This window comes from Ranitomeya variabilis, chromosome 4 (genome assembly GCF_051348905.1).
Source record: "Ranitomeya variabilis isolate aRanVar5 chromosome 4, aRanVar5.hap1, whole genome shotgun sequence".
In the NCBI taxonomy this organism is placed as follows: domain Eukaryota; kingdom Metazoa; phylum Chordata; class Amphibia; order Anura; family Dendrobatidae; genus Ranitomeya; species Ranitomeya variabilis.
This window is the reverse complement of record NC_135235.1, coordinates 38,227,854-38,249,505: the sequence shown is the minus strand read 5'-3', so window position 1 is coordinate 38,249,505 and position 21,652 is coordinate 38,227,854. Positions and strand designations below refer to the sequence as shown.

The 21,652-nt window shown below is 41.5% G+C and overlaps 1 protein-coding gene across 1 annotated transcript in view; it reads left to right on the top strand.

The window, feature by feature from the left end:
- ADAM12 (ADAM metallopeptidase domain 12) overlaps positions 1-21,652 on the top strand; it is a 679,455-nt gene that overhangs the window by 573,922 nt on the left and 83,881 nt on the right. Inside the window, exon 13 of the mRNA XM_077258380.1 lies at positions 5,824-5,913. Coding sequence (XP_077114495.1) covers positions 5,824-5,913 — 90 coding nt within the window. The remainder of the gene's footprint in view (positions 1-5,823; positions 5,914-21,652) is intronic.

Here is a 21,652-nt window from a genome sequence, read left to right as displayed (position 1 = left end):
CAGTGGTAACTGGGCTGACCATATATCTAATCCTAGCACCACAAATACCAGTAGCCGGGGAACGTGCCTACGTTAATTCTAGACGTCTCACGCCAGCCGGAGAACTAACTAACCCTAGAAGGGAAAAGAAAGACCTTTCTTGCCTCCAGAGAATAGACCCCAAAAGTAGGATACAAGCCCCCAACAAATAATAACGGTGAGGTAAGAGGAAAAGACAAACATAAGAATGAGCTAGGTATTTAGCAAAGAGAGGCCCACTAGCTAATAGCAGAATATAGAAAGATAACTTATATGGTCAGCAAAAACCCTATCAAAAATATCCACACTGGAAATTCAAGAACCCCCGAACCGTCTAACGGCCCGGGGGGAGAACACCAGCCCCCTAGAGCTTCCAGCAAGGTCAGGAATCACATTTAGTACAAGCTGGACAAAAATGAGAGCAAGCAAATAACCCAAAAAACAAAGAAGCAGGACTTAGCTTAATTTTGCACGAACCAGGACCAGCAGATAGGAGCAAACAGAATGTGTCTGATTACAACGATGCCAGGCACTGGACTAAGGATCCAGGAGGTTTATATAGCAACACCCCTGAACTAACGACCCAGCTGGGTGCAAACTGAGGGAAGAAAATCCCAGAGTCATATCACTAGTAACCACAAGAGGGAGCCAAAAAGTCTAATTCACAACAGTTACCCTTTGTTTGGAACCACCATGCTACCCATTGTTTGGAACCACCATGCTACCCATTGTTTGGAACCACCGTGCTACCCATTGTTTGGAACCATTGTGCTTCCTATTGTTCGGAATCAATGTGCTACCCATTGTTTGGAACCACCGTGCTACCCATTGTTCCATTTCCATTGTTTGGAACCATAACATAAATTCTATGAATTTACCTTGCACATTTGCATGCCTTGTGTTTTATACATGACATTTCCCATCATCAAATTTGTCAAGAATGCTTCAAAGAAAAATATGCAGGCTCCATAAGGGGGCAAGCAGATTGTCTATGGTTTTGCAACACAGACTCATAGGGACTTCATGTGCTGCCATGTAGGACTCATGCAGCTTTGCTATCTGCAAGGATCATAAGTCTGCATTAAGATAGCTATATTACGCCTCTATACAGAAGTCACATGTTTCATGCTAAGATTTTGATAACATCAAGACCAAGCAGGAACATTTTCAAACCAACATGTTGCATTGCCTAGTAGGCCGTATCTGTACTTTAAGAGGGAAAAAATTCTACTCTATCTTAGGCCCCCTTCACACATTCTGGTGATTCCTGTACTGGAAAAACCAGGACTGATCAGAACCGTGTTCGTGTGCCATCCCTGTGTACGTATGTGACTTCCATGTGAAGTTTGTGTGCTATCCGTGTGCAGTCAGTGTGACATGTATGGAATGAAATGCAGCATAGAAATTAAAGAGTTTTATGTATTAAAGATGTTCAAAGATAGAGATGGATAGCGATGAGGAACATGATAGATAGATAGAAATATGTCAGTGTGACTTCTAATCAGTGCTTTGCGTGCTTATTTTTCTGTACCCAATAAATAAAATGACATTGGGTCCGCCTTAATTTTCATAACCAGCTGAGGGAAAGTCGACAGCTGGGGGCTGATGTTAATATTCTGGGAAGGAGCCAATAGCCATAAAGGTTCCCAGGCTATTAATATCAGCTCACAGCTGTTTGCTTAGCCTCTATTAGTTATTATAAGGAGAACCCCCCAAAATAATGACGTAGGGTCCCCTCTTTATTTACTAACCAGCAAAGGTTAAACAGACAGCTGTGTGCTGACATTAATAGCCTAGGAAGGGACCATGGATATTGGCCCCCTTCCAGACTAAGAACATCAGCCCTCAGCCGCCCCAGAAAAAGATCATCAATTAGCTCCTAGCCTCCACTCTGACTCTGAAGCCTCTGCTCTTCTCACTTGCCCTGGTGCAGTGGCAAGTGGAGTAATAGTTGTGGAGTTAATGTCAGCTGTATTATATTTGCTGACCTCAAGCCCAGGAGTCACAGGCAGCGGCATACAATGGTTGTGCATGTGTCCGTATTTGCAGTCCTTAAATAACGGACTGCATACAGGCATAAAAAATGAACTTGTGAAGGACTTAAAGGGGTATTGGTTCCTATATCTGTTTTTGTTGTTTGCTTGTTTGTTTTTTCAAAAATAATTTTGATAGTGGTCAAGGATTTTGAAACCTTGGATCGTTTTGATGATCAAAGGATCTAATCAGCCTCTTCCATAGATATCTCTGTAGCTGAAGGTATCACATGTAGAAGATCCATGTGTTGTGGCAATTTTTTAGCTACAAGTGAGCTGATCTGTGACAGGGTAATTTAATGTGTCTCAGCCTGGACAAGGGACTGGCTGAATATGGGACTAATAACCAGGCAATCCCTGCATGTGTTGCAGCTGGTGAACAGCCACAAGACATGCAGCCGCGGGGACGCGAACATATTTTTTGAGCTGCCGAAGACACTCAGCACCCGAGCATGCTCAGATAACACTTTATCCAAGCAGGTTTGCTCATCGCCAGTTCTGACATTTTTGAAGACTATTGATTATCCCCAAATAGGACTTCCAATAACATCCATGAAAAATATGATTTGAGCCACCCAGTCCTCACCTAATAAATGCCATTGAGAGTCTGTAGTTATGTCTTTTCCCATTTTGCATGGTACATGCCTTTTCCTGTCTCTTATTCCTTTCAGCAGTTTCGGTCAGTGAATTTCTGCTGAAAATACTGTTATCCAAGGTTATTTTATTAGTTCTGTCAGAAGCGGTGACTTTTATACTCTGCGTTCTGCTATTATTATGCTGGTGGCAGTCTTCCTGGACTACTAGAAATGGTTTCTTAATCTGTGCTATTAAATATTAATAAAGCCTCAAATATTTTATTTTTCTTTCGCTAAATTAAATATTTTCCAAATTTTTATAAGTTGCATTAGGCATGTCATCCAGCTGTATTGGATAAAGCCACCTAAATGAATTATGACGTATTCAGGTGTGATTCATATGATTACAGCTTTCACTAATTCTGGTTCCCGGAGGATTTTTATTTTTTAGGACAAAAAGTAAAAATGATAAATATTCTAAATAGTGGGGAGATGTTTTGTCCTTTACTAAAGATTTGTTTTTTATCCTTTAGTGCAGGCGAAGCGAGATTGTGTTACAAATATTTGTTTTTGGTGTATAACAAAAGGGATTTATTAACTAATAAAAAACTGAGTAGCCCCTTTGGGAATTTCCATATTTATGGCCACAATATTCCAGAGAGCAAACTGATGAGCCTCTCACCGTACAAGCCTCCATGCCCTATAAATACTTGCCACAGATGTCCCCATTAAAGCCGCAGTTGTCACCATTGCTGCATGTGCAAATCACAGATGTGCTAGCCAAGTGTGTCCCAATATTATACAACAGATTGCCCCATTACCCACAACTGGTTCTATCTACAGATACTCTCTTATTACTGTGTCAGCCCCAAATGTCCCCATGACAGTGCATCATTCACAGTTCCTCTGTAACAGTATGTTATCTACAGATACCTCATAAGTGTCATCCATAGATCCTCCATAAGTGTTGTCATCTACAGATCCCCGTAACAGTATGTTATCCACACATCCTCCATAACACTGTCATCTACAGATCCCCCATAACACTGTCATCTACAGATCCCCTATACCAGTGCATCCTCCACTGATCCCCATAACAATGCATCATCCACTGATCCCCATAACAATGCATCATCCACAGATCCCCCATAATAGTGCATCATCCACTGATCCCCCTTAACACTGTCATCTACAGATCCCCCATACCAATGCGTCATCTACAGATCCCTCATAACACTGCGTCATCCACAGATCCCCCATAACAAAGTGTCATCTACAGATCCCCCATAACAGCGTGTCATCCACAGATCCCCCATAACAGTGTGTCATCCACAGATCCCCCATAACAGTGTGTCATCCACAGATCCCCCATAACAGTGTCATCCACAGATCCCCCATAACAGTGTGTCATCCACAGATCCCCCAGAACAGTGTGTCATCCACAGATCCCCCATAACAGTGTGTCATCCACAGATCCCCCATAACAAAGTGTCATCCACAGATCCCCCATAACAGTGTGTCATCCACAGATCCCCCAGAACAGTGTGTCATCCACAGATCCCCATAACCTTATGTGATCCACAGATCCCCCATAACAGTGTGTCATCCACAGATCCCTCATAACAGTGTGTCATCTACAGATCCCCCAGAACAGTGTGTCATCTACAGATCCCCCATAACAGCGTGTCATCCACAGATCCCCCATAACAGTGTGTCATCCACAGATCCCCCAGAACAGTGTGTCATCCACAGATCCCCCATAACAGTGTGTCATCCACAGATCCCCCAGAACAGTGTGTCATCTACAGATCCCCCATAACAGCATGTCATCCACAGATCCCCCATAACAGTGTGTCATCCACAGATCCCCCATTACAGTGTGTCATCCACAGATCCCCCATAACAGTGTGTCAGCCACAGATCCCCCAGAACAGTGTGTCATCCACAGATCCCCCATAACAGTGTGTCATCCACAGATCCCCCATAACAGTGTGTCATCCACAGATCCCCCATAACAGTGTGTCAGCCACAGATCCCCCAGAACAGTGTGTCATCCACAGATCCCCCAGAACAGTGTGTCATCCACAGATCCCCCATAACAGTGTGTCATCCACAGATCCCCCATAACAGTGTGTCATCCACAGATCCCCCATAACAGTGTGTCATCCACAGATCCCCCATAACAGTGTGTCATCCACAGATCCCCCATAACAGTGTGTCATCCACAGATCCCCCATAACAGTGTCATCCACAGATCCCCCATAACAGTGTGTCATCCACAGATCCCCCAGAACAGTGTGTCATCCACAGATCCCCCATAACCGTATGTGATCCACAGATCTCTCCATAATAGTACATCCTCCACAGATCCCCCATAAGTGTCACCCCCAGACCCCTCCATAACAGCGCGTCATCCCATATGCCCCCGTAATAATATGCAACTCATGTAGTAACGCTGCTTAATAAATGCTCCTATCTGGGAACACATATTCATGTATTTGGGCTACGGATATAATTCAGGGTTGGTTCAATATCAAGGACAAATTTTTAATAATTCCAACGAGGTTTGGTGTTTGCCAAAATCTTTTCCTTGTGATTCATTATGTGTGGATTGATAACGTTTTGGATCGGAGCCTTTCATATTACACAGTGAAGAGCGTCTTTTTTGGCTGGGTGATTTTTATGAGTTATTAAGCTTAAGGTCAGAGGCTTTTTTTTTTATAAAGGCTGAACCGCCCCTTTAAGGACAGTCGGATACAATATTTTTCTGCTTTCCTGCCTGTCCTTAGTGACCTTCCATATAAAGAAACATTATTATAAAACTAAAGTATTGAATGAGAGTATAATGGAATGCATTGTAGTCATTTCCTGTGGTTGGGTCATGCTGGGGCTTGTAGTGTTCCACGGATACAGTATATTACAATTATGCTACATGTATATAATGAATTGGATTCATGAGTCTTTCTGCGCCAAACGGCATCGTCCTGCAATTTGTAGAAACCTTACTCCATGTACCCACCTTGGTCTTGTGTTTCATCATTTCACTTTGAAGCTTTTTGAAACACCATAATGTGAGTGTAGAAAAATCTGTTCTGTGCCCAAGTGGGATTTAGAGGATCCATTACTCCCATTTTCAGACATGAAGGAAACACTGACGTCCGCGCCATTCTAAGATATTTCTCTGAATTTCATTGCAGGAATGTGCAAACCCTTGCTGTAATGCCAGCACGTGCCTGCTCTATCCCGGAGCCGTCTGCGCTCACGGACTCTGCTGTGAAGACTGCAAGGTGATTTTATTCATATTCATATACGTCAATGCATCTTATTATAATTTAGTGTATTATTTATCCAATGAAAATGGGTGATATAGACAAAAAAAGGGTATTTTTATAAGTATTCTACTTTGGAAGGACCAAATATAATTTACTCAAAATGTTGGAAAACTTTGTAAAAACTTCCTAAAGATATTTTTTGTTGTATATTTGTCTCCAGCTTATAAAGTGTCTCTTTATAAGATTCTCTCTCTCTCTGTGGTGTACTTTAATAAAGAGTGGCTCCTACTGTAGTGGACTCTTTATTGCATACTCTAACAGATAGCGGCTTCCACTCTAGGGGACTCTTTCTATATGACAGAGCATGGCTACTCTAGTGGATTCTTTCTGGCTGAGAAAGAATGTAATACACAGTGGCTCCTATTCTAGTGGACTATGGTATACTTTAATAGAGAGTGGCTCGTACTCTAGTGGACTTGTTCTATCTTTTCAGTACCCTGACAGATAGTAGCTTCTTCTCTGGGGAACTCTTTTTATATGACGTACTCTAATACAGAGTGGCTCCTACTTTATCAGACTCTCCCTGTACCATACTGTAATAGGAAGTGTCCTTTACTCAAGCTGACCCTCTCTCTCTGTGGAAGATTCTAATACAGAGTGGCTCTTGCTCTGGACAATCCTCACTCAATGTGGTGGAATCTAAGACAGAGCGTCTCCTATTCCGGCGGTTACTCGCTCATTCTGGCATGCTCTAATAGAATGATTCCTACTCTAGCTAACTCTAGCAGCTCTTACTTAACTCTAAAGAACAGTGGCTCTTGGTCTGGTGGACCTTAATACAGAGTGGCTCTTACTCTGGTAGACTCTCTTTTTCTACATGATAAACTCTAATACATATCATCTTTTACTCAGGCAGAATCTCTTTCTTTCTCTCTTTGTGATAAGGCTCTAATACAGAATGGCTCCTTCTATTGGGACTGTATGTCTTTTTCTCCGGTGTTCTATAATACAGAGTGGCTCCTTCTCTAGGGACTGTATGTCTTTTTATCCTGTGTACTGTAATACAGAGTGGCTCCTTCTCTAGGGACTGTATGTCTTTTTCTGTGGTGTACTATAATACAGAGTGGCTTCTTCTCTAGGAACTACATGTGTTTTTCTCCGGTGTAGTCTAATACAGAGTGGCTCCTTCTCTAGGGACTGTATGTCTTTTTCTCCGGTGTAGTCTAATACAGAGTGGCTCCTTCTCTAGGGACTGTATGTCTTTTTCTCCGGTGTACTCTAATACAGAGTGGCTTCTTCTCTAGGGACTGTATGTCTTTTTATCTGGTGTACTCTAATACAGAGTGGCTCCTTCTCTAGGGACTGTATGTCTTTTTATCTGGTGTACTCTAATACAGAGTGGCTCCTTCTCTAGGGACTGTATGTCTTTTTATCTGGTGTACTCTAATACAGAGTGGCTTCTTCTCTAGGGACTGTATGTCTTTTTCTCCGGTGTAGTCTAATACAGAGTGGCTCCTTCTCTAGGGACTGTATGTCTTTTTCTCCGGTGTACTCTAATACAGAGTGGCTTCTTCTCTAGGGACTGTATGTCTTTTTATCTGGTGTACTCTAATACAGAGTGGCTCCTTCTCTAGGGACTGTATGTCTTTTTATCTGGTGTAGTCTAATACAGAGTGGCTTCTTCTCTAGGGACTGTATGTCTTTTTCTATGGTGTACTCTAATACAGAGTGGCTTCTTCTCTAGGAACTACATTTCTTTTTCTCCAGTGTAGTCTAATACAGAGAGGCTCCTTCTCTAGGGACTGCATGTCTTTTTCTCCGGTGTACTCTAATACAGAGTGGCTCCTTCTCTAGGAACTACATGTCTTTTACTATGGTATACTCTAATACAGAGAGGCTCCTTCTCTAGGGACTGCATGTCTTTTTCTCCGGTGTACTCTAATACAGAGAGGCTCCTTCTCTAGGGACTGCATGTCTTTTTCTCCAGTGTAGTCTAATACAGAGAGGCTCCTTCTCTAGGGACTGCATGTCTTTTTCTATGGTGTACTCTAATACAGAGTGGCTTCTTCTCTAGGGACTGTATGTCTTTTTCTATGGTGTACTCTAATACAGAGTGGCTTCTTCTCTAGGGACTGTATGTCTTTTTCTATGGTGTACTCTAATACAGAGAGGCTCCTTCTCTAGGGACTGCATGTCTTTTTCTCCGGTGTACTCTAATACAGAGAGGCTCCTTCTCTAGGGACTGTATGTCTTTTTCTCCAGTGTAGTCTAATACAGAAAGGCTCCTTCTCTAGGGACTGTATGTCTTTTTCTCCAGTGTAGTCTAATACAGAGAGGCTCCTTCTCTAGGGACTGCATGTCTTTTTCTCCGGTGTAGTCTAATACAGAGAGGCTCCTTCTCTAGGGACTGCATGTCTTTTTCTCCAGTGTAGTCTAATACAGAGAGGCTCCTTCTCTAGGGACTGCATGTCTTTTTCTCCGGTGTAGTCTAATACAGAGAGGCTCCTTCTCTAGGGACTGCATGTCTTTTTCTATGGTATACTCTAATACAGAGAGGCTCCTTCTCTAGGGACTGCATGTCTTTTTCTCCGGTGTACTCTAATACAGAGAGGCTCCTTCTCTAGGGACTGCATGTCTTTTTCTCCAGTGTAGTCTAATACAGAGAGGCTCCTTCTCTAGGGACTGCATGTCTTTTTCTCCGGTGTACTCTAATACAGAGAGGCTCCTTCTCTAGGGACTGCATGTCTTTTTCTCCAGTGTAGTCTAATACAGAGAGGCTCCTTCTCTAGGGACTGTATGTCTTTTCTCCGGTGTAGTCTAATACAGAGAGGCTCCTTCTCTAGGGACTGCATGTCTTTTTCTCCAGTGTAGTCTAATACAGAGAGGCTCCTTCTCTAGGGACTGCATGTCTTTTTCTCCGGTGTAGTCTAATGCAGAGTGGCTCCTTCTCTAGGGACTGTATGTCTTTTTCTCCGGTGTACTCTAATACAGAGAGGCTCCTTCTCTAGGGACTGTATGTCTTTTCTCCGGTGTGCTCTAATGCAGAGTGGCTTCTTCTCTAGGGACTGTATGTCTTTTTCTCCGGTGTACTCTAATACAGAGAGGCTCCTTCTCTAGGGACTGTATGTCTTTTCTCCGGTGTAGTCTAATACAGAGTGGCTTCTTCTCTAGGGACTGTATGTCTTTTTCTCCAGTGTAGTCTAATACAGAGAGGCTCTTGCTCTGGCAAATCTTCTCTCATTGTGTTGGAATCTAAGACAGACTGGCTCCCATTCTTGTGGTCTCTCTTTCTCTGTGGCATACTCTAATGTAGAGTGGCTTTTACTCTAGGGACTGCATCTATTTTTCTCTGGCGGACTCTAATATAAAGTGGCTCCTGTTACTGTGAACTTCCTTTCTCTGAGGCGGACTCTCAGCCGCTCTTACTCTACGTGAACTCTCTTACTCCTGTGAATAGGTGATAAATGTCCATCTTAGTGTAGATTCTATAAAAAAAGCCTGTTACCATTAGGTTAACTCCTGTCCATATATCCCCTGCTCAGCTGACAAATGGACCAGCTGAGTAACATCTACATAGATCCAACGTGTTGAGTCATTTCTTTTTCCTGATTGCATTTGTCTACTTACTGTATGATATTTTCCCCCGTCGATCTCTGCTCTGCAGATTGCCTTCCCTCTGTCTCTGTAATACAATAATCTGTCATGAATATAACTCTTTCCAGTAAATAAGTTCCAAATGAAATCTTGTTCCTGTGGCAATTGTTTCCCTGTCCAGCTATTCCTCATTTTTCTTTGCGGGGACTGATAATAACCCAGTGCATCACGACCCTCTTACATATGACAGATTTTGTGGTTCTTTTCAATAACTTTGAAGATGTACATAAAAACCTAGGGATTGTGTACATTTAGAAACAGCACCACTCTTGCCTTTAAGACTTTTTCCAGTATTGCCAGTCAGATACATTAAACCTATGCATATTTTTTGTAGTTTGCACCTCCATTGTTATTCCAGAGACCCTGGAGTCCATTGTAAAGTCCTATAATATCTATGCCCAACATGATATTCCTGCTAATTGCTCAGGTCTTATATTTATAACAAAAGTCGTCACAGCTGTGTTGGAGCCAAATTTTTGTTAGACCTCGTTGACTTTAAAATGGGTTTAATGGGGTTCTCGAATTTTTAATAGTAATAAGAATTCAACAGATTGTGTGCTGCCATGAAAAATACCAAAACCCCTTACAGAAAGCCAAAATAGCAGTGTGGTTCGAGACATAAAGCAGACTGTATATATAAAAGTCATCCGAACATGCCTATTTTGGCTTGATTGGATGGCAATGTTATATTTCTGGGGGCCTCCTGTCTGCTCTGTTGTTAGAATTAGAGAGGAGAAAGACGAATCAGAGGTGTATTGGGTTCAAAATGGCCGATGCATTGCTTCCTCTTATTCCACTCTACACTTTTCAATTGTCTGGCTGTTGTGGTTGTTTCTTTTTCAGAAAAAGATTTTTGGATGTGCAGTTAATTTATAGACTTAATTATCAAGAGCATTGGTTGACTTTATAGAATGACCGCCTTCCATATTAGCATGTAGGTGAATTCTTAATTTACCATAAGACTAGACAATCCCGTAAATTGGTTTCATGGATGATATCTCAGTTTAGGTACAATTAGACAAAAAGCCCTTATCATCTGTGGTCATCGATCAATCAACTGCAGTCCTTCCACACATTCAGGCAATTTCACATGTCCAATATTCACTTTCACTGCAGTGTGCAAACCGTCCGAGAGTGTCGTGAACCCAACTCAACTGCCCATTGAGTTCAGGATAGGAGACCAACAATTGGTCCGGTCACTGAAGTCTGCATTTGGACCGAAAATGTCGGATGTAAGAAACCGGTTGGAAATTGGACTGACTTATTGCTGAGCCACCTCTTCTTAATAATAACCCAATTAGGGTCTTCCAATTGAATAGAGGAGGTCCCCAATCTGATCCCTCATTTATTAACAGTAGCAGAAAGTGGCTTCAAAGAGCATCTGCTATTCTGGAGGACCCAACACATCCATGTATTATACAAACTGCCTATTGATTTAACTGGAAACGATGTAATACTTCCTTCTTCCTGCGGTGGCACTGCAGGGAAACTGCTGTAGGTTTTTCCCACAAATTAGAAACTAATTAATAGGAGTTCCAGTAGTAGGACACCCACTGATCAGCCCAATGACCCTCCTAGCAAAATAAGATTGCCAACCTCTTTAAAGGAAATAAGTAATCTAAAAATGGCCTATTGTCGAAACCAATTGTTTACATTAAATGTATTTTTTTATATATACATTTTTCATATGATGATTTATATTAAAAAAATAAAAATTGTGTAGTTATCACACTGACCACGAGATGTATTATTAGGCCACGTTTAGACATTCGGTATTTGGTCAGTATTTTACATCAATAAGCCAAAACCAAGAGTGGATGATAAATACAGAAGTGGTGATGTCTTTCTATTATACTTTTACCCTGATTGCTCCACTCCTGATTTTGGATTAAAAATACTGATGTAAAATACTGACCAAATACTGAAGGTGGCCTTAGAGCTATGCTTTCTGCTCTTTTCGGCAGCCTTATGGACATAAGCAGAAAAGCAATGTCTCTTGCCCTATTAACTTTAAGTCGCTTTCTGTTAATGCTCATTGTGAAGGAAAAGTGAGGATGTGTGCTTTGATCATTTCTAATCCTGTCTGTGATGAGACTGCTGAAAAGTCTCCTGTACAGAATGGGATGTATAAGTCTAGGGTGAGACCTAGTAACCAGCATGGAGATTACAAGATTTATGATTGTTTTATATATATATTTAGTGGGGAAAATAAGTATTTGATACACTAACGATTTTGCAAGTTTTCCCACCTACAAAGAATGGAGAGGTCTGTAATTTTTATCGTAGGTACTAGGGTTGAGCGACTTTTCATTTTTTGAGATCGAGTCGGGTTTCACGAAACCCGACTTTCTCAAAAGTCGGGTCGAGTGAAATCGGACGATCTTATTGAAAAGTCGGGGTCGGGGATCGGCCAAAACACAAAACCCAATGCAATTCAATGGGGAAGCATACTTTTTTAATATTTGCTTCAGCGCGATAATGTTGAAAAGCCGGTAATTCAATTGCCGGCTTTTCATTTCTCCTGCCTAAACCCGACATGATATGAGACATGGTTTACATACAGTAAACCATGTCATATCCCCCTTTTTTTTTGCATATTCCACACTACTAATGTTAGTAGTGTGTATGTGCAAAATTTCGGCGCTGTAGCTATTAAATTTAAGGGTTAAATCGCGGAAAAAAATTGGCGTGGGCTCCCGCGCAATTTTCTCCGCCTATAGTGATGCGCCCCCTGCTGGATGTCCTCATGAACTGCAGCCTGGGAACTTTTTCCCACGCTCGAGGTCATATGAGGACATCCAGCAGGGGGCGCATCACCACGAATGAAGGTAACTATAGGTCATTGACCTACATTTCCTTCATTCCCCGGGGTTTACAGGCATGAGCACAGCTGCATTAGCAGAGCTCCTGCCTGTAAAATATTTTAACCCCTTCAGATGGATTTACCTCGTGGGACGTGACAGTTCATCAGAGGGTATGTATATTGTTGGTTTATTATTTTTCCAAGCGAGGGTCTTCAGGTGGATTGAGAGAGCAATAAAATATTACAACACCCTGTGTGTTTATTTCATTAAAATACTTTTTAATCATGTGTGTGTGTTTTTTTTAACCCTTTCATACAATTGGATTAATAATGGATACGTGTCATAATTGACGCCTCTCCATTATTAATCTGGCTTAATGTCACCTTACAATAGCAAGGTGGCATTAACCCTTCATTACCCCATATCCCACCGCTACATGGGAGTGGGAAGAGAGTGGCCAAGTGCCAGAATAGGCGCATCTTCCAGATGTGCCTTTTCTGGGGTGGCTGGGCACAGATGTTTGTAGCCAGGGGGGGCCAATAACCATGGACCCTCTCTAGGCTATTAATATCTGCCCTCAGTCACTGGCTTTACCACTCTGGCGGAGAAAATTGCGCGGGAGCCCACGCCAATTTTTTCCGCCATTTAACCCTTTATTTTACAAGCTACAGCGCTGAAATTTTGCACATACACACTACTAACATTAGTAGTGTGGAATATGCAAAAAAAAGGGGGATATGAGATGGTTTACTGTATGTAAACCATGTCTCATATCATGTCGGGTTTAGGCAGGAGAAATGAGAAGCCGGCAATTAAATTACCGGCTTTTCACATATATCGCGCTGAAGTAAATATAAATATATATATATATGTGTCTCAATGACATATATATATATATATATATATATATATATATATCAAAAACGAAACCCGACTTTGGAGCGAAGATCGCTGATGGCCGACCCGATCCCACAGTGAGATCGGGTCGGGTTTCACGAGACCCGACTTTCCCAAAAGTCGGCGACTTTTGAAATTGGCCGATCTGTTTCGCTCAACCCTAGTAGATACACTTCACCTGTGAGAGACAGAATCTAAAAATAAAAATTATAAAATCACATTGTATGATTTTTATATATTTAATTTGCATTTTATTACATGAAATATGTATTTGATGCAATAGAAAAACAGAACTTAATATTTGGTACAGAAACCTTTGTTTGCAATTACAGAGGTCAGACGTTTCCTGTAGTTCTTGACCAAGTTTGCACACACACTGCAGCAGGGATTTTGGCCCCCTCCTCCATACAGATCTTCTCCAGATCTTTCAGGTTTCCGGGTTGTCACTGGACAACATTGAGTTTCAACTCCCTCCAAAGATTTTCTATTGGGTTCAGGTCTGGAGACTGACTAGGCCACTCCAGGACCTTGAATTGCTTCTTACAGAGCTGCTCCTTAGTTTCCCTGGCTATGTGTTTTGGGTTATTGTCATGCTGGAAGACCCAGCCACGACCCATCTTCAATGCTCTTACTGAGGGAAGGAGGCTGTTGGCCAAAATCTTTCGATTCATGACCCCATTCGTCCACCCTTCAATACGGTGCAGTCGTCCTTTCCCATTTTGAGAAAAGAACCCCCAAAGTATGATGTTTCCCCCCACCATGCTTCACAATTGGGACAGTGTTTTTGGGGTTGTATTTATCCTTCTTCCTCCAAACACGGCGAGTGTAGTTGATACCAAAAAGTTCTATTTTGGTCTCATCTAACCACATAACCTTCTCCGATGCCTCCTGTGGATCATACAGGTTTTCATTGGAGAACTTCAAACGGGCCTAGACATATGCTGACATGAGCAGGGGGACCTTGTGTGCCCTGCAGTATTTTAATCCATGACTACGTAGTATGTTACTAACAGTAATGTTTGAGACTGTGGTCCCAGCTCTCTTCACGTTATTGACCAGGTCCTCCTATGTAGTTCTGGGCTGATTCCCAACCTTCCTCAGATTCATCCTTATCCCACGAGGTGAGATCTTGCATGGAGCCCCAGATTGACCATCATCTTGTGTTTCTTCCATTTTCTAATAATTGTGCTAACAGTTGTTGCCTTCTCACCAAGCTGCTTGCCTATTGTCCTGTAGCCCATCCCAGCCTTGTGCAGGTCTACAATTTTGTCCCTGGTGTCCTTAAACAGCTTTTTGGTCTTGGCCATGGTGGAGAGGTTGGATGGATTGATTGATTGATTGATTGAGTGGACAGGTGTCTTTTATACAAGTAACTAGTTCAAACAAGTGCAATTAATACAAATAATGAGTACAGAGTAGGAGGCTTCTTAAAGAAAAACTAAGGTCTGTGAGAGCCAGAATTCTGGCTGGTTGGTAGGTGATCAAATACTTATTTCACGCAATAAAATGCTTTTGTGTTTAGATTCTGTTTCTCACAGTTGAAGTAGGTGGGAAAACTTGCAAAATCGGCATTGTATCAAATACTTATTTTGCCCACTGTGTGTATATATATATATATATATATATATATACACTCACTGGCCACTTTATTAGGTACACCTGTCCAACTTCTTGTTAACACTTAATTTCTAATCAGCCAATCACATGGCGGCAACTCAGTGCATTTAGGCATGTAGACATGGTCAAGACAATCTCCTGCAGTTCAAACCGAGCATCAGTATGGGGAAGAAAGGTGATTTGAGTGCCTTTGAACGTGGCATGGTTGTTGGTGCCAGAAGGGCTGGTCTGAGTATTTCAGAAACTGCTGATCTACTGGGATTTTCACGCACAACCATCTCTAGGGTTTACAGAGAATGGTCCGAAAAAGAAAAAAAATCCAGTGAGCGGCAGTTCTGTGGGCGGAAATGCCTTGTTGATGCCAGAGGTCAGAGGAGAATGGGCAGACTGGTTCGAGCTGATAGAAAGGCAACAGTGACTCAAATCGCCACCCGTTACAACCAAGGTAGGCCTAAGAGCATCTCTGAACGCACAGTGCGTCGAACTTTGAGGCAGATGGGCTACAGCAGCAGAAGACCACACCGGGTACCACTCCTTTCAGCTAAGAACAGGAAACTGAGGCTACAATTTGTACAAGCTCATCGAAATTGGACAGTAGAAGATTGGAAAAATGTTGCTTGGTCTGATGAGTCTCGATTTCTGCTGCGACATTCGGATGGTAGGGTCAGAATTTGGCGTAAACAACATGAAAGCATGGATCCATCCTGCCTTGTATGGAGCATCTTTGGGATGTGCAGCCGACAAATCTGCGGCAACTGTGTGATGCCATCATGTCAATATGGACCAAAATCTCTGAGGAATGCTTCCAGCACCTTGTTGAATCTATGCCACGAAGAATTGAGGCAGTTCTGAAGGCAAAAGGGGGTCCAACCCGTTACTAGCATGGTGTACCTAATAAAGCGGCCGGTGAGTGTATATATATATATATATATATATATATATATATATATATATATATATATATATATATATATATATATATATATATATACACACACACATATATATATATATATATATATATATACACACATATATATATATATATATATATATATATATATATATATATATATATATATATATATATATATATATATATATACACTGCGGGCAGAATTATTGGGCAAGTTGTATTTTAGAGGATTATTTTTATTGTTGATCAACAACTACCGTATGTTCTCAATCAACCAAAAGGCTCATAAATATCAAAGTTTAATATTTTTGGAAGTTGGAGTGGTGTTTTTTTAGATTTAGCTATCTTAGGAGGATATCTGTTTGTGCAGGTAACTATTACTGTGCAGAATTATTAGGCAACTTAATAAAAACCAAATATATTCCCATCTCACTTGTTTATTTTCACCAGGTAAACCAATATAACTGCACAAAATATAGAAATAAACATTTCTGACATGCAAAAACAAAATCCAAAAAAATTAGTGACCAATATAGCCCCCTTTCCTTATGATGACACTCAGCAGCCTCCATCCATAGATTCTGTCAGTTGCTTGATCCGTTTACGATGAACATTGCGTGCAGCAGCCACCACAGCCTCCAGACACTGTTCCGAGAGGTGGACTGTTTTCCCTCCCTGTAGATCTCACATTTTATGAGGGACCACAGGTTCTCTATGGGGTTCAGATCAGGTGAACAAGGGGGCCATGTCATTATTTTTTCTTCTCTGAGACCTTTACTGGCCAGCCACGCTGTGGAGTAGTTGGAGGCATGTGATGGAGCATTGTCCTGTAGGAAAATCATGTTTTTCTTGAACGATACCGACTTCTTCCTGTACCACTGCTTGAAGAAGTTGTCTTCCAGAAACTGGCAGTAGGTCTGGGAGTTGATCTTCACTCCATCCTCAACCCAAAATGGTCCCACAAGTTCATCTTTGATGATACCAGCCCATACCAGTACCCCACCTCCACCTTGCTGGCATCTGAGTCGGAGTGAAGCTCTCTGCCCTTTACTGATCCAGCCTCTGGCCCATCCATCTGGCCCATCAAGAGTCACTCTCATTTCATCAGTCCATAAAACCTTTGAAAAGTCAGTCTTAAGATATTTCTTGGCCCAGTCTTGACATTTTATCTTATGTTTGTTGTTCAGAGGTGGTCGTTTTTCAGCCTTCCTTACCTTGGCCATGTCCCTGAGTATCGCACACCTTGTGCTTTTTGATACTCCAGTAAGTTGCAGCTCTGAAATATGGCAAAACTGGTGGCAAATGGCATCTTGGCAGCTTCACGCTTGATTTTCCTCAATTCATGGGCAGTCATTTTGCGCCTTTTTTGCCCAACACGCTTCTTGCGACCCTGTTGGCTATTTGCCATGAAACGCTTGATTGTTCGGTGATCACGCTTCAAAAGTTTGGCAATTTGAACACTGCTGCATCCCTCTGCAAGACATCTCACAATTTTGGACTTTTTAGAGCCCGTCAAATCTCTCTTCTGACCCATTTTGCCAAAGGAAAAGAAGTTGCCTAATAATTAAGCACACCTTATATAGGGTGTTGATGTCATTAGACAACACCCCTCCTCATTACAGAGATGCACATCACCTGATTCACTTAATTGGTAGTTGGCTCTCAAGCCTGAACAGCTGGAGTAGGACGACATGTATAAATAGTGTCATGTGATCAAAATACAACTTGCCCAATAATTCTGCACACAGTGTATATGTATACATACAAGTGCTTCTCACTAAATTAGAATATCATCAAAAAGTTAATTTATTTCAGTTCTTCAATGCAAAAAGTGAAACTCATATACTCTATAGAGCAAATTTCAAGCTGCTGGAGGTCTAGTGTGAAGTTTCCACAATCAGTGATGGTTTGAGGAGCCATGTCATCTGCCGGAGTTGGTCCACTGTGTTTTATCAAGACCAAAGTCAGCGCAGCCGTCTACCAGGAAATTTTAGGGCACTTGCTTCCCTCTACTGACAAAAGTACCAATACCTGGTTTACAAACAACAGTATCACTGTGCTTGATTGGCCAGAAAACTCTCCTGACCTTAACCCTATAGAGAATCTATGGGGTATTGTCAAGAGGAACATGAGAGACACCAGACCCAACAATGCCGATGAGCTGAAGGCTCATGCTGCATTGATGCAGTAATCGATGCAAAAGGAGCCCTGACCAAGTATTAAGTGCATTTACTGAACATACATTTCAGTAGGCCAACATTTCAGATTTTAAAATCATTTTTCAAGCTGGTGTTATAAAGTATTCTAATTTACTGAGATAATGACTTTTGGGTTTTCATTGGCTGTAAGCCATAATCATCAACATTAACAGAAATAAACACTTGAAATAGATCACTCTCTTTGAAATGACTCTATATAACATATGAGTTTCTCTTTTTGTTTTGAAGAACTGAAATAAATTAACTTTTTGATGATATTCTAATTTAGTGAGAAGGACTTATATGTTTTTGCTGCACGCTACATAACAAGATGTCAAGATCCATACAATGATACATTTATTTTTTGTGTTACTTATCATAGTTTTTTTTAATTTATACTAAAGTTTACTTATTTATTTGGATTATTTGTTGGGAGTGGTTTTGTTGGGGGGTTAATATGGCTAATGCTACAAAAATGCATTTTTTTTCTGCCAAAAGTTAAAAACCGCCAGCTTTAGCTGACTAAAAAGAATGATAAGAGTAATGGCTGGAGACTAGTTTTAGTCAGTGGGGGCAGCTTTCCCATAGGCTTTTTCTGTATTCATACAATGGCCTTAAATGAAAACAGACTCTCCCTTCTCTCTAGTCATTTTACAATAATCACTCTCATTTTCAAATGGCACTCAAGACTTTTATCCAGTTATAACATGTTTGTTTTGGAGGGAAATTCATCGTAAAGTTTTCATTTTATGGCCCCCAAGAAAATTTTTCTATTTGTCTGTTAAAACCCTGATGCTAGGGAAAGTTCTAAAATTCACAGCCAAAGAAGTTGAGATCTTACTGAACATATTCATCCTTTCAGTGGTTGTATTTAAACTTGTTTGTATTGTATATTATTATATACAAACGTTGGCCCTTAATCACGGAATAATATTATTGTGAATACACTTTTAAAAAATGGTCATCTAGAAATGTCTAAAATATAATTAATAAGGCAAAATGAGAGACAATGTCCCATCTCTGTAATTAGCTCTATTCCAGTTTAAACTCAAGTTGAAGCCTTATGTAAAGACCCCCATTTGCTGAATGAACATGGGAGCCTCCCGATACAGTTTCTTAAATTTCAACCACCTCTTCTCCAACAGATGATGTGGCAGAAAGTTTAGGTGGTTGAAATTTAAACGATTTTTTGTTTACAGGTCAAGATTCCAAACATATGAGACTATCGTTCATGTATATGGAGGGAGTCGGGAGAGGAACACATAAGCTGATCGTTCATGTATATGGAAGGAGTCAGGAGAGGAACACATAAGCTGATCGTTCATGTATATGGAGGGAGTCAGGAGAGGAACACATAAGCTGATCGTTCATGTATATAGAGGGAGTCGGGAGAGGAACACATAAGCTGATCGTTCATGTGTATGGAGGGAGTCGGGAGAGGAACATATAAGCTGATCGTTCATGTGTATGGAGGGAGTCGGGAGAGGAACACATAAGCTGATCGTTCATGTGTATGGAGGGAGTCGGGAGAGGAACACATAAGCTGATCGTTCATGTATATGGAGGGAGTCAGGAGAGGAACACATAAGCTGATCGTTCATGTATATAGAGGGAGTCGGGAGAGGAACACATAAGCTGATCGTTCATGTGTATGGAGCGAGTCGGGAGAGGAACATATAAGCTGATCGTTCATGTGTATGGAGGGAGTCGGGAGAGGAACACATAAGCTGATCGTTCATGTATATGGAGGGAGTTAGCAGATGAACACATAAGCCAAACGTTCATGTGTATGGAGGGAGTCGGGAGTAGAACACATGAGCCAAGCGGTCATGTGTATGGGGGAGTCCAGGGAGTAACACATAAGCCGAACGTTCATGTGTATGGAGGGAGTCGGGAGTAGAACACATGAGCCAAGTGGTCATGTGTATGGGGGAGTCCAGGGAGTAACACATAAACCGAGCATCCATGTGTATGGGGGAATCTGGAGAGGAACACTTGAGCTGAGCATTAATGTGTATGGAGGGTTAGGGATAGCAACACGATCTCAGCATCCATGTCTATGGGGGAGTCCATAGAGGTACATATGAGTCGAGCGTTCATGTGTATGTGGGTATCCAGAGAGGAACACATAATAATAATAATCTTTATTTTTATATAGCGCTAACATATTCCGCTGCGCTTTACACTCATTAACATAAGCTGAGTGTTCATGTATATAGAGGGAATCAGAAGGAAAAAAATATGAGATGAGCATTCATTTGTATGCGGGAGTCTGTATAGGAACACATGAGCCAAGAGTTTATGTGTATGGGGGAATCAACAGAGGAACAGATGAGCTAAGCGTTTATGTGTATAGGGGCATTTGGAGAGGAACACAAGAGCCGAGCATTCATGTGTATGGAGGAGTAGGGAGAGGAACAGAACCCAAGTGTTCATGTGTATGGGGGAGTAGGGAAAGGAACAGAACCCATGCGTTCATGTGTATGGGGAGTAGAGAAAGGAACAGAACCCAAGCGTTCATGTGTATGGAGGAGTAGGGAGAGCAACAGAACCCAAGTGTTCATGTTTATGGAGTTGTAGGGAAAGGAACAGAACCCAAGTGTTCATGTGTATGGAGTTGTAGGGAAAGGAACAGAACCCAAGTGTTCATGTGTATGGGGGAGTAGGGAAAGGAACAGAACCCAAGCATTCATGTGTATGGGGGAGTGAGGAGAGGAACAGAACCCAAGCGTTCATGTGTATGGGGGAGTGAGGAGAGGAACAGAACCCAAGCGTTCATGTGTATGGGGGAGTGAGGAGAGGAACAGAACCCAAGCGTTCATGTGTATGGGGGAGTGAGGAGAGGAACAGAACCCAAGCATTCATCACGGCTCACATGTAAAGCGCCATGGAATAAATGGCGCTATAATAATAAATAATAATAATAATATGTATGGGGGAGTAGGGAGAGGAACAGAACCCAAGGGTTCATGTGTATCGGGGAAGAAAACAAAGACAGAAACATAAACAGTCTCAAAGTTGTGTCTTCCATCCTTAAAGGATGCCGCAGCATTGTGCTGGAATGTTGCATTATATATTGTTTCCAGCAGCACTCGATAGAATATAATGACTTATAATGGGTTCCATTTGATTCCGGCATTTTGACTGCAAAAATAACAGAAGCCTTATACAGACTGGATACTAGAGATTTGATTTAAAAAACCTCATATAAACGTCTGTGGACATCAAGTTAATTCGCATGCGATGACTGATTCATTCACTGATCCAAAAGGGATGTCAAATGCATCATGTCTCATCATGACATTCTTTCCCAGAATGCATTAATGGATGACATATTGAAAAATTGAAGTAAGCTGATGTCAACGTGTTTTCTAATCACTTTAACCCCTTAGGGCTAGGAGGCATTTTGGGGCCATAAATGTCCAGTGTCAAATTTTAAAAATGATATACGGTATATTTTTCATTTCTTATTATTTCTTAGTTTTCCATTATTAGCATTGTATTAATTAACCTTGGAGCTGATGTATAATCCTATACAGGCACATATAACAGCACAACAGAAGCTTGGTGTACCACTGTACAGGCACTGCCATGTGCATTATCTGTATGGCCCCATACACATTATCGATATCGATGAGTTCGGCCAAAAGTCTAGTGTGTATAGCTCC